A 13,069-nucleotide genomic window follows, 5' to 3' on the forward strand; every position below is an offset into this window, starting at 1 on the left:
CAAAAATTTTCACCGTTGAGAAAATTCATAAAGAAAAGCCGGAAAAACTATGTCCGAACTCGTGGAATATTTAAAAAAAAATGTTTGAGGAAGTAATTTTATAAGCTTTGATCGCTGAAATTTTCGGAATGCACTTAATTTTCGTTCCTGAGTTATGGCAAATTTTGTGAAAAATTGGCTTAGATGGTGAGTGAGCATATTTCCCTGTTGTATATTTTTCCATATAACACCATGTGCCAGGATGATAGGCATTTGAACGTTCAAGAATTTATAAATAATTTTGGCCAAACGGATTTTAAAAAGACCCCACAATGCGTCGTTTATCACTTGTATAATTACTAAATTTAAATATCTGAAATAACTTAAACAGTTTAACTGTTGAATGAATGAATGAATGAAATGCCCAAGGAGATCCTCAACTATGCAAAAGTTTAATGTGCATTTTAATGTTTTAGTCAAGTTGCAAAATAAAACAAATCATCAGCTCAACTAGCAGACGCATTGCTACGCTTATGCGTCACGTTACTTCAACTCGTGCTTTGAATCCCCTATAATACGGTGAGTATGTCACTTACGCTGCTAGCTAAAATTAACCAACTGCCGAACGCTAATTATATCGATCGTTACAATTAGCAATAAAAGCAGCACACATGATCGTGTGTGTCTAGAATAGATCGAATACATGTACATTGGTTTTCGAAAATGCTATGCCGCAATCCCTTAGAGTAGCTTTTCGGCACTATCTGTTTGATGGGAATTTTGCAATCCCTCTACGATAGTCCGAACTCCTCGAAAAAGTTATAGTTTTTAAGATATTTTTTAATTTTTTTACTTTCCTATATCGGTAGATTTTTCTAATTCTATAATAATAAATCGTTTCCGTAAGTTTTGCTTTTTTTGTGCGTTAAAATTCAAACTCATTAAAGTTATATAATTTGAAATAGTTGGTAAAAATGAGTACCCGCAAAGAGAGAAGGGCACGCCGCTCGGGCAAGGATGAAACGCCGAAAATTGAATTAACTCCAGAACCGCTTGCTCCAGCTCAGGATTTTCTGGCAGTTCCTAAAAGGGGCGACTCTCCGCGTGATTTCCGAAGCTTGCATCGTGAAAAATCGCCCTTTGAAATTGGTGAAAAACCAGATGTGCAGGTTGCGTCCCAAAAAGCAATCATCGATAAAGCATTGGTTATGGACATTTCGGGAGGTGTAACAAATGTGGATGAATATATTTCGTTGTTTTTCACGGATTCCTGCAGTCTTGATCCAGCCAGTTGTGGTGATATTTCTACAGTGAAAATCGAAATTGTGGAAGAACAGCCCATTGAACCTGAAGCACCAAAGCCCGCTGCTGAGCATGAGAAAACATTAAGTGAAGCAGAAGCCGAGCTGGCCGCAAAACAGGAAGAACAAGGTAAGTCACCAGAACCCGCTCCAGCGCCCGTCGAGGTAGTTCCCGAGCCTACTCCAGAACCTGTGCAAGAGGAAGTGGAAGAGGAAGAGGAGGAAGAAGAAGAGGAAGAAGTTCCTCCACCTCGTGAGCCGACCCCACCGCCACCACCACCCCCTCGTGAGCCGACACCACCGCCACCTACTCCACCAAAGACACCTACACCCGAACCTGAATATGATTCAGACGTTGAACTGATTCCACCGAAGGAAGAGTTCGATCCTTCAGTGTGGAAAAGTGTTGACGACTTAGAAACACAATTGAAAAATAGTGAAGAAGAGACGAAAAAGACCAAGGCTAAGGAGGCTAAGGAAGCATCAAAGGAATCATCCAGGCGGGAATCCACTCACGAGATGACGGAAAGGGAACGTGATCTGGAATGGCAACGTCAACGCCAGTTGATGCGACCACCTCTGATTATCTCTCACTTGAAATCGAGAGCAGCTCCCAAAGGCTCAACAGTGAAGCTAACTTGCACTATATCTGGACCGGGAATTACGGTCAGGTGGTTCAAGGATGGTAATCCTATTGAGAAAAGTGCAAAGCATTCTTTCAAGGTTAGCGAAGGTTTACTGAGCTTGGAAATGGTCAATGTGGATTTCTCCGATCAGGGTGAATACAGTTGCATTATCAAAAATAAGAATGGAGAAACCTCAACGTCTACAACTGTGAAAGTGTATGAAAGCTTTGAATCCAAGCCCATTCCTCCCACTTTTATTTCAATCAAAGGTAACATTTTTCAGAGTGTAACTAACTAATTGCGTAGGGTGAAAGCTCAGTGAATTTTGATGATGTAGAAAATTATTTCAGATTTGTCCTTCAGGCTTTTCATACTACCATAGTTTCAAGAAAACGAGTTGTGTCAAATTAACCACAAAACTGCGAGTCGATTCGTTAAATCGTTGCTCTGGTTACTAGTTCAAAGTTAAGAAAATAAAAAAAAAACGTTACTTAGAAATGTGAACAAACGTGCTGATTTGTGAAACCAAAGCTTTCTCTCGGATAATAAGTAGATGATTTAGTGATTCAAACAATATTGCTTTTAAGGACTTTGAAATCGTACTTTCAAGGTTTTTATGAAGTTTAATCTTATAGTTTTGACTTTTTATGTCTAATTATCAAGGCAAAAACTTACGGTTGAAATTGTTAAAAAATAGTAACTAAATAGTGTCTTCTGGTACAAACATTATTTTGAAAATGCATTTTTATAACCAATATTGCAGTTCCGAAGGAAAAGGAACTTGTAAGCAGATTTCAGGAGAAAATGCTTGAGCATTATTTTGAGGATCATTTGGCGCTATTCGTAGAACTACTGCTGGCAAAAATGTAGGTGAAGTGTTTGCTAATTTTTTGTAGAAATTGCTGTCAGAATTTTTTAAACGATCGAAATTTCTATAATTTGTTTTAAAATTTCTGAAGAGCATATATGGTATTTTTTAAAGGGCCCATATAGCCGAGGCGGTAAACGCACGGGTATTCAGCATGACCATGCTGAGGGTGACGGGTTCGATTCCCGGTCGGTCCAGGATCTTTTCGTAAAGGAAATTTCCTTGACTTCCTTGGGCATAGAGTATCTTCGTGCCTGCCACACGATATACACATGCAAAATGGTCATTGGCAGAGGAAGCTCTCAGTTAATAACTGTGGAAGTGCTCATAGAACACTAAGCTGAGAAGCAGGCTTTGTCCCAGTGAGGACGTTACGCCAAGAAGAGGAGAGGGAGGAGGATATGGTATTTTTTGGTAAAATTCATGCAGAAAGCATATGAACTACAGCATAGATAATGTATACATTTTTACAATAAATTCTTATATTTTGCTAGGATAATTTTGCGGGAGTTCCGTCCAAGTTTTTTTCACTTGTAAAGTGACCCCACAATTTATAAATCGGCAAAAATGACCACAGTTTATGGATCACTCCATTTGATCAACATGTTGATTCATAAATAGTGTACAAAATTAGGGTGATTCATCGGTGTGGGGTCACTGTAAATTTGTGCAAAAATTAACAAAAATAAATTAAAATTCCTGAAATTCGTCTAGACGTACCATGAATTTTTCAAGAACAAGCTAGAAAATAAACGATCCTTTTATTAAAATATTAGATGAAATTCCAACCAAATATCTTATTTCTTTGGAAATTCTCATATTTAATGGAATTCTTCAAATAATTTTTAGGCATATTTTCTTATTTATTTTCGGAAGAATTTTTTTTACTATCCATGATGTCCTGGCAAATTTAAAAAACATTCCCATGATAAAATGTTTCGAATATTTTTTGCACTATTCCATTTTGTAAAAACAGAATTCAGTGTAGGGAAGTGTTGATGACTTTCGTTTTCAATAAGATGGGAAATGTACATTCTATTTGTATGCAGTCTAAACGAAGAAAACAATTGAGTATATGTTTTCCTCCCTTAAGACGCAAGAGAATTAAAGATCCTGAGACGGTCCAGCCAATAACATCTCTGATTCGTGGGACGCATTTGTAGATTATTGATAGACACCATTGCACATTTCTCAAAGAATCTCGTTACAAAACGTTCAGAAATAGAAGAGAATTCTGCAGGATTTTCACGAACGAATATTTTCCGAATACGGAGAATTACTCTTTCAAGGGCTTCTCCATAAAATAAAGGGTGGTACGGTCAAAATTTGGTCATACAAACGAACGTTAGACTGCGTACACTAAAACATTTGATTTTTGGAACATTAATGGTACATTATGTGTAGCTTATGCCATAAAATTTTCATCAAAATCCATTAAGTATTGGTTGATATATAGATAATACCATCGACCTGCCTTTTTAGAATTTTGTACGAAGGCGCTCCATAGTAAGTCTTTGACAATTTAAGATCAGTAGAGCACACTTTTGGTTATAAAACTACTAATACTGCTCCGATTCATATAGGGCCCATATAGCCGAGGCGGTAAACGCACGGGTATTCAGCATGACCATGCTGAGGGTGACGGGTCCGATTCCCGGTCGGTCCAGGATCTTTTCGTAAAGGAAATTTCCTTGACTTCCTTGGGCATAGAGTATCTTCGTGCCTGCCACACGATATACACATGCAAAATGGTCATTGGCAGAGGAAGCTCTCAGTTAAAAACTGTGGAAGTGCTCATTGAACACTAAGCTGAGAAGCAGGCTTTGTCCCAGTGAGGACGTTACGCCAAGAAGAGGAGAGGAATACTGCTCCGATTCATATGAAAATTTTACAGTATAATATTATACAAATATGATCTAAGTAAAATTGAGCCATTATGTATGAATACTTCCAAAGTTGTGGCAGTTTGAATATGAAAAAACTACCCTGTCAGCCACTTAAACAAATATAACTTTGAAACGGCAAAATCAAATTGAATGAAATTTTTACACATTTGGACATGCATTCTTTATATACAGAAAAAAAATCATTGAATTCGGTTCAATATTTCTGGCTCTATAAATAAAACAGTAAAAATGTGTTCTTATTTTTGAAGCCTCTTTGTACAAAATTTTAAAATTGCAGATCTCAAGATTCAACAATATCTCCGCAAAAATTTAACCGATTTTGATGAAAATTGTATGGCATTAGCTACATATAATGCACCATTACTGGTCCAAAAATCAACTATTTTGGTGTACGCAGTCCAAAGTTATGAAAAAAATTATTTGACCAAATTTCGACCGTACCACCCTTTATTTGAAAAGTACAGTCGGGAATTATCCCAGACATTCGAAAGGGGATAAAACCTCATTTCCCAGCATCACGTTTTACAGACATTAATCAAAGAATTCGATCAGGAAATGTACTTGAACTTCTTCCAGAAAATAAACTAGTATATCATTTAAAAATCCATCAGAAATTAATTTTCCGTAATTTTTAGACTGTTCCTTTATGAAATTCATACAGAAATTGTTTAGTAGGTCAGATCGGAACTCATTTCAAGGCCTTAAGGAAACTAATCGAAAACGTAAACTTTTCAAAGAATTTCTTCAAAAGTTCTGCAAATATTTTATCAAGTAAACTAGCTGGCCCGGCAAACTTTGTCTTGCCGTCTTGTGGAGGTTTGACAACTGTTGAGCTCAAAATAGCACCGCACTCTAGATTGATTTCATTTTGGTCGTGTTGATTTCCTCCCCAGCTCATGGAAAATCAGTACTTTTTCAATTTTGTTACTTTTCTAGCTGATTTTCGTAACTTTTTGTACATATAAACACAGCCACCACGAATACGAACCGAACCGTGCAAGAGTCATCGTGATCGGTTTAGCCGTTCGTGAGTTTTGTTGCCTCAAAGGTACTTCAAACTCATTTTTATATATATAGATTTTCCAGTAAAATCTTTTTGATTTTATTTTCGAAGATATCATTAGCAATTTCTGCAGGTAGTTATTAAGATTGCCAGGTGATCGAAAACATCTTTGGTTCCAAACACTGATGAACATCTTTAACTCTCGAGCGATCGCGCTGTTGTGTTTTGTACAACACGTTGAAAAAATCTCGCTTTTTGTACTCAGCATTAGCGTGGTGCTGACGCAGGTAGCCAACCGCGCGAGTTACGGAAGGTTAAACCCCCTCAACCATTCGTCAGCACGGGTCGCCCGACACCTTGAATTGGTGTCCCCTGCTTGGTGGACTTTTATTCTTGGAACAGGGGGTCCACATTGTTATTCTGCCGACAACTACATGGCTAACTCGCAAGCGGAGGGGTAGGAGTTGTTTCGTCAAGCCCCAGAACTGCTGTCCCTGTTGCCCCTTACAAAAAATAATAGAAAAAGCTTATTTTTAAGGAAAACGAATCAGTCCAAGCAACTCAAACCTATCTGCCTAGTCAAATTAGTCTGGTAAATTATGTTTTGCAATTCGCTCACCAAATTAACAGTGCTGTTATGGTTCATTGCAGCACTGATTTGCGTTGCGTAATTAATTATTACAGCACTGTCTTCAGTTTTGATCAACTTCTTGATGTTTTCTAGACGCAGTTTTAAAAAAATGTGACAACTACACAGTATAACCTGTTATGATCAGACTTTCTTAAACATGGCTATGAACATCAGCGTGCAGTTTGATGAAAAAGTTTCGTTAAAAACTATCCTCAAGCGGTAATTTATGAAATTGCAAAAAAAAAACGTACGCAACTCGATGCAGAACACGATTTTACAGCACTCGTCGTAATTATCCAACTCGGCAAGCCTCGTTGGATAAATGTACGACTCATGCTGTGAAAATCTTCATTTTGCACCTTGTTGCGTAAACTACTAATGCAGTACTGGCAGATTTATTGGGAAATATGCAGCATTATCGTTCAATAAAATTAGACAAATCGGTGTTTTGGTTGAAATGCGAAGAAGGCGACTACATGTTGCATAGAAACAAAAAGAATAATGATTTTGTTTGTTTTGATCAAGTTATTAGCGAAAGAGAGAGTCGACGAAGAGAAATCGATCAAGTCAGTTAGGCCCTGATGAAAAATCATTGTCGAAATGATTACTTCAAACAGAAAAATACAAACATAACAAACAAAACAAGCAGCGCTTCAGTCCTTCGATTTTAGTAGGACAAAATTGGGAGCTCTCTGCTGAACAGATGGAAGAACCTCTCTTTTTAACAAGTCATAGGGTATGTGTGCCATCAGTAATCTCACGCTCCCATATTAATCCTATTCGAAAACTAGCGATTACGGCACAGATGGATTCCGTTCTTTTTGTTTTCATAGGTGCTCACTTCTAACAAAAAAAAAAAACAAAAATAAGAAACAAAGCAAACAGCGCTTCAATCCTTTGTTTTTCGTAGGATGAAAATGGGAGCCACATGCTTAAGGCGAAACTGGAAGCATTTCCTCACTTTTTGGTTTTTGATTTTTTATTAAATAACGAAGCAATATTTCCAAAATCGGTTTTCGTGCACATGTAGAGTATGGCTCAAGGTATCTTCTGATTTTTTTTTGTAGTGGAAAATATTTTCGTTTTTGCAGAAACCATTTTTGAACAAAATTTCACATAAAAATGGTTTCTGCAAAAATGGAAAACATTTTCCACCTCAAAAAAATTCAGAAGATACCTTGATCCATACTCTACATGTGTACGAAAACCGATTTTAAAAATATTGCTTCGTTATTTAATAAAAAATCAAAAACCGAAAAAATGAGAAAATGCTTCCAGTTTCGCCTTAATAAAGGAATCAATACCCTATTATACTATTAAGTTCTGTTTTTTTTTTCGCAAAGAAAATTGAATTGTAATCTGTTTTCTACATCATCTCTGACCACTGATTGTCTTTCATAGAAACCCTACATTTTTGGATCTAGAAAATGCAGCGACTTTTTTTATGAATTTTTGTGTGTTAATGTTGTGAGTTTGAGCTGTATTTTTGAATGTGTAATTTGAACGGAATATTCCGTAGTAAATTAAGTGTACTCTAATGTGTTAACAGATTTTTCTTCCAGGTCAAACGTGAAATGTAATTGTAATGTAAATGTAATGACTTTTGGATATAAAAAATAATATTGTTATTGTTATTATGAAACGGATGTGCGAGAGTGCAACTTTTAGATTTACGGTCTAGGTTAGGAAATTCGGCTTATCAGTTCTTTGCTTTCTAGAACGAAATCGTTTATGATTCGTCACTACGTTTCGGTAACGGTTGCAACCATCCTCAGGGAAAACAATGGAATCGTTCTTTGTTTAGTGGTAGCAACCGTTACAGAAACGTAGGGACGAATCATAAACATTTTCGTTCTAGAAAGGCAAGGACGGATAAGCCGAATTTCCTAACCTAGAATGTTATTATTTTAATTCATTGTTGACGTACATATACGAAACTCTTCTCTCTCTCTCTTCTTGGCGTAACGTCCTCATTAGGACAAAGCCTGCTTCTCAGCTTAGTGTTCTATGAGCACTTCCACAGTTATTAACTGAGAGCTTCCTCTGCCAATGACCATTTTGCATGCGTATATCGTGTGGCAGGCACGAAGATACTCTATGCCCAAGGAAGTCAAGGAAATTTCCTTTACGAAAAGATCCTGGACCGACCGGGAATCGAACCCGTCACCCTCAGCATGGTCATGCTGAATACCCGTGCGTTTACCGCCTCGGCTATATGGACCCTCTACGAAACTCTTGTTCACCTTAAATAAATAACGCTGACAAACACGTAGTGTCGTGGATCACTTAACACTTATATAGCCGATTTTTTTTCACATTAACACATTCAAATCTTCAACATACAATATTTTTACCACATTCTTAGTTGGATTTGCTTTTTATTAGTACCCGGGTTGAGGAAAAGAACAAATCAAAGACAAAATAATAACAAGTTTGCAATCATATTTTATTTTATCATTCTAATGTTAGTTATGAATAACACCGAATAACTCGCTAAGAACAAAACATGTTATCATTGCAGAATATGTTATTTCTGAGTTATTATTGAATGCATAATATTAAATAACTGGATATTGGTAAAACATTCATGTTTTGAGGTTATGGCTTTCAGTCTTGGAAGAAAAACTCAAAAACGGATTGTTGAGTCTTCATCTTCATACGCTAAACAATAACAGTTAAAAATTTACTTCAAAATTATCGAAAATGTAAATTGTTTCACTAAAACCCCTCAAATGCACAGGTAATGCAAGACGACATACACATTGTAAGAAATTTGAAAGCCATATTGCAATGAAAAATGTTCAATAAAGGAGCATTAGTTGGCTGCCTCTTAACATTCATCTAGAACGCTTAAAATAGATGGTGTCCAAAATACTTTACAAATATTCCATTGTAAATATATTTTGGTCATCTGACTAACTTCATGGGGATGCTGTGCGATTGCATACTTGGAAGCGTATGCATGGGTATGGGTTTGGCGATATTTCCTCGATTTTAACAAAAACTGTAATAGTTATCAAAATAGATACCGGAGAAATTTGAATGTTTGCAAGAAAATATTTGTAAATTTATGCTCTTCCATGATTTAGCAGTTTTCATGGCTAAACATTGAGATGATTGCCCTGTCCAAATTATATATACCTGAGGGTGTCTAAAACATATATTCGGTGTCCAAAATGCAATTCTAACAGGCGATTTTCTTAGCTTAAAATACTTTCGTTAAGGTTTTTGTCACCAGGAATGCAAAGTACAATAATATTATAAGCGTATTAGTAACTTTGCAAAATAATTAATTGCTTTCTAAGGAAGCTAGGGGACGATTTTTCTAACGTTGTCCTCAGCCTGTCCTAAATACATGAATTACCCTATTAAAATTATTTTTTTTATTTCTTTATTCATGAGTTATTTGGCATTTTTGTGTTTTGTCAGAGAGAATAACATGAGCAGATCAAATATAACCATTAAAAAAAATGAATAGCTAAGCGGCAAAACTTATTATTGGCTAGTTTGGAATAAAAGCTAAAAGAACAAAAACAATAACTTACTTTGTACCGGAAAATAACTAAATAATAACCTAGATAATAACTATTTTTCTTATCATAGGATCAAACCAAGGACAAAACATTTCTGAACACTGTGTTTTTTCCCATTCATAAGAACAAAACTGACAATTATGATTATCTTTTTTAAATACCGTCAAATGGGGTAACTTGCAACACTTTTTGACTTTGAAGCAATATCATTGAAAATCTAAACATTTGAAACATCCTGTGAAGCATCGTGTACGCTAATTACCCCGAGTAGAATACTATGCAGCACTTGGTTTACCAAAATACGTTGCCACCTAATCAGGAGGTGCGAAATACATGCTTGTTGCAAGTTTCCCCATCTGTGGGGTAACTTGCAACATAGGACAAGAAGCCAAGTTAGCTATCAATAAACAGCACTAACATTCTAATTTTAGTATATAGTGGTATTGTAAATTTTTGATGTTATGCATGAAACATACCATGAAAAGATGTACACTAACCAATTGACATATAATTTTTCATGAAAGGATTGATAGTTATTGCAAGCGAGAGTATATCGTTTAGCAACAGGTCTCACGTCACTCAAACACAAAATATATATATAATTCTCGTGACTTAGCACTCATTACAAAATGTCAACAATGATTATTGTCATTTCTTGAAAAGGTAGAGTGAGTCATCTTCAAGTAGTTTTCAGTTTGAAATGGTGTTTGGCAATTTCAGCTAAATTTACATGATTGAAACACACCTATTCTAGTTTGTAAATGTCAAACTCGCTAATTTGGGTATTAAACTGACTGAAATAATTTTCTCCATCCATTCAGAATTGATGTTGGTGGTTGCTTTACAGCGTTCAAAAACAAAAATTGAACTTTTAACATGATGAAACATGAATGAAACTTCAAAATGTGGTATTTCCTAACAATGTTTGAAGGTCATGTGCAAAAAAAAATGTAAAAATGAATTGTCATTTACAAATAACCGCGTTACGTAATCAATAAATGATCCATTTCGGTTATTTCTGTCATGTATATCGTGAAATGAAGATAAATTATATAAGGTTTCGTCAAATTACACTGTTGCAAGTTACCCCACAGTGGTTGTCGAATATAATAATGATTTTTTGCATTACTTAGTCGATTAGTTTATCAAACTTTTATCGTTTAGCTAAGCTTACTATTAGGTACCCTAACTGCAAGCAAGGTCATCCAGACTTATCGCACTTACCATAAGGGAGAGGTCAAGCACGATTTTCATACTTGTTTTTATGGCATAAAATGAGCAATCCGTTTTAACAGTGTAGCTAAACCATAAACAAAGAAACAAAGCTAATTTTTTATACTAAATCAATCTTTGATACACATAATCCCTATAACCGAAATAGTAGGGCATACTAGTTTTCATTATTATTAGAAAATGATCCACATTTAGTGTATGTCATCGTGTTGCAAGTTACACCGTTGTTGCAAGTAACCCCCTTTGACTTATTTGGTACTTATGTTGGGATGATGATGATGATGATGATGATGATTGGGTATCCACCATCAGCGCAAGCATTACCTATGGCTGCAGAGTCATACCGGAAGGGAATGATCTACCTGATGGTTTGTTGTAGCAGGGTAAGCTAAATTCACTGGAAACCTTTGGAAGACAACACGATGGTTGTTATCTCGTGACAAAGTCTGGCCACCCCACGAACATTTGCCCAGAAACCAGTTCATTTAGCTTCCTTAGGCTACCCCTCTCAAAATCCCAAGTATCATGTAATTTAAATATAATTTATCATATAGTTGACGGTATTTGGTCAACTGATTTTACCTGAAATAATAAATATTGTTATTATGATATATAGAATATTATTTGACCTACATTACAATTACAACTTTATTTACCTGAACAGCGCTGAAACAAATCATTATGATATTAAAGTTAAAATTAAGCAAATAACACTGAAACAAACGAAACATTAGTAGAGAAAAAAAATTCAAAAACCAAACAATAAAACAAAAAGTAAACCAAATTTTAATCTCATAATTTTACTGCATTTAAATTAACCAAGCTGGAGAATTACGAAATCAAAATTTGTTATGGTAGATCTTACGCCGTAACGCACCATTATAAGGTGATCTACCCACGTTACGGGTTACTTATTTGGTACTTAAGTTGTTTTCAAAAACTCGATAATAACTGATTCAGTTATATTACATTTCAAAATGTTTGTTCTTGTAATGATAAAATTAGTTCTTATTGGGTTATTTTCCGGTACAAATTCAGGTATTATTTTTGCATTTTTAGCTTTTATTCCCAACAAACCAATAACAAATTTTGCCATTCAGCTATTCATTTTTAATGGCAAATTTTTGATCTTCTTTTGTTGTATTCTTCTGTCCAGGTAACTACAGTATGCGGCAGGAAAAAATGAGAAAGTGTTTTTCAACTTCAAACCTCATTTTCGTCCATTTGACATTAACCAATCTATGTTTCAACGTTCCATGATCTATAATAGGCTAGTTTTCTGAAAAGTTAATTAAAAAATTTCTCATTTTGGTCACTAACCTTTACAGGGCGGTGCCTGAAGATGAAGACAACCAGAATTTTCAAACCGCAGAAAATCACACAGGTCGCTAAATTTTGCATCTGATAAAACAAAATTTTTGATTTTCTCTACAATATCATCAAATATATGTACTTATTTCATCTGATATGTGAAACTACATGGCTCTGGATCAGTGTGGTCTGGTTGTTCATCGAATTTGAGCTAATTTTGTTACTGTTGTAGTCATTTTATTTAATGACCATTGGGCGCGCAGTTTATTGATATCCGCTTATTAGGCCCACATTATCACATGTTAAACATCGAATATGTTCATTTTTATTTTTCAGTGCTAGAATATAGACATTGACTAATACACTGTCATGAAAAAATAGTCATATATATCCCATATTTAGCGTGTAATAGTGCCTTGAACTTTTCGCATTTTTTCCGGCCGCACCCTGTAAACCTGTAACTGTAATCGCTGTAATCATACGGTAGATGAAACTAACTGTATCATACGGTAGATGAAACTGTTTTTTTTGCACGTGCTGAAAAACGGCCGAATAGGTCACTAGGCCGAACAGATCATTAGGCCGAATAGGTCATTAGGCCGAACAGGTCAATAGGCAGAATAGGTCATTAGACCGAATAAGTCATTAGGCCGAATAGGTCATTAGGCCAAATAGGT

At 35.6% G+C, this 13,069-nt stretch overlaps 1 protein-coding gene across 1 annotated transcript in view; it reads left to right on the forward strand.

Moving 5' to 3' along the window:
• Positions 1-694: 694 nt before the first annotated feature.
• The window catches only part of LOC115261560 (muscle M-line assembly protein unc-89), a 60,715-nt gene continuing 48,340 nt past the window's right edge, over positions 695-13,069 (forward strand). The window contains exons 1-2 of the mRNA XM_062858673.1: positions 695-881; positions 945-2,175. Of these exons, the coding sequence (XP_062714657.1) occupies positions 954-2,175 (1,222 nt within the window). The 5' untranslated portion in view covers positions 695-881; positions 945-953. The remainder of the gene's footprint in view (positions 882-944; positions 2,176-13,069) is intronic.

This window comes from Aedes albopictus, chromosome 3 (genome assembly GCF_035046485.1).
Source record: "Aedes albopictus strain Foshan chromosome 3, AalbF5, whole genome shotgun sequence".
NCBI classification, from domain to species: Eukaryota; Metazoa; Arthropoda; class Insecta; order Diptera; family Culicidae; genus Aedes; species Aedes albopictus.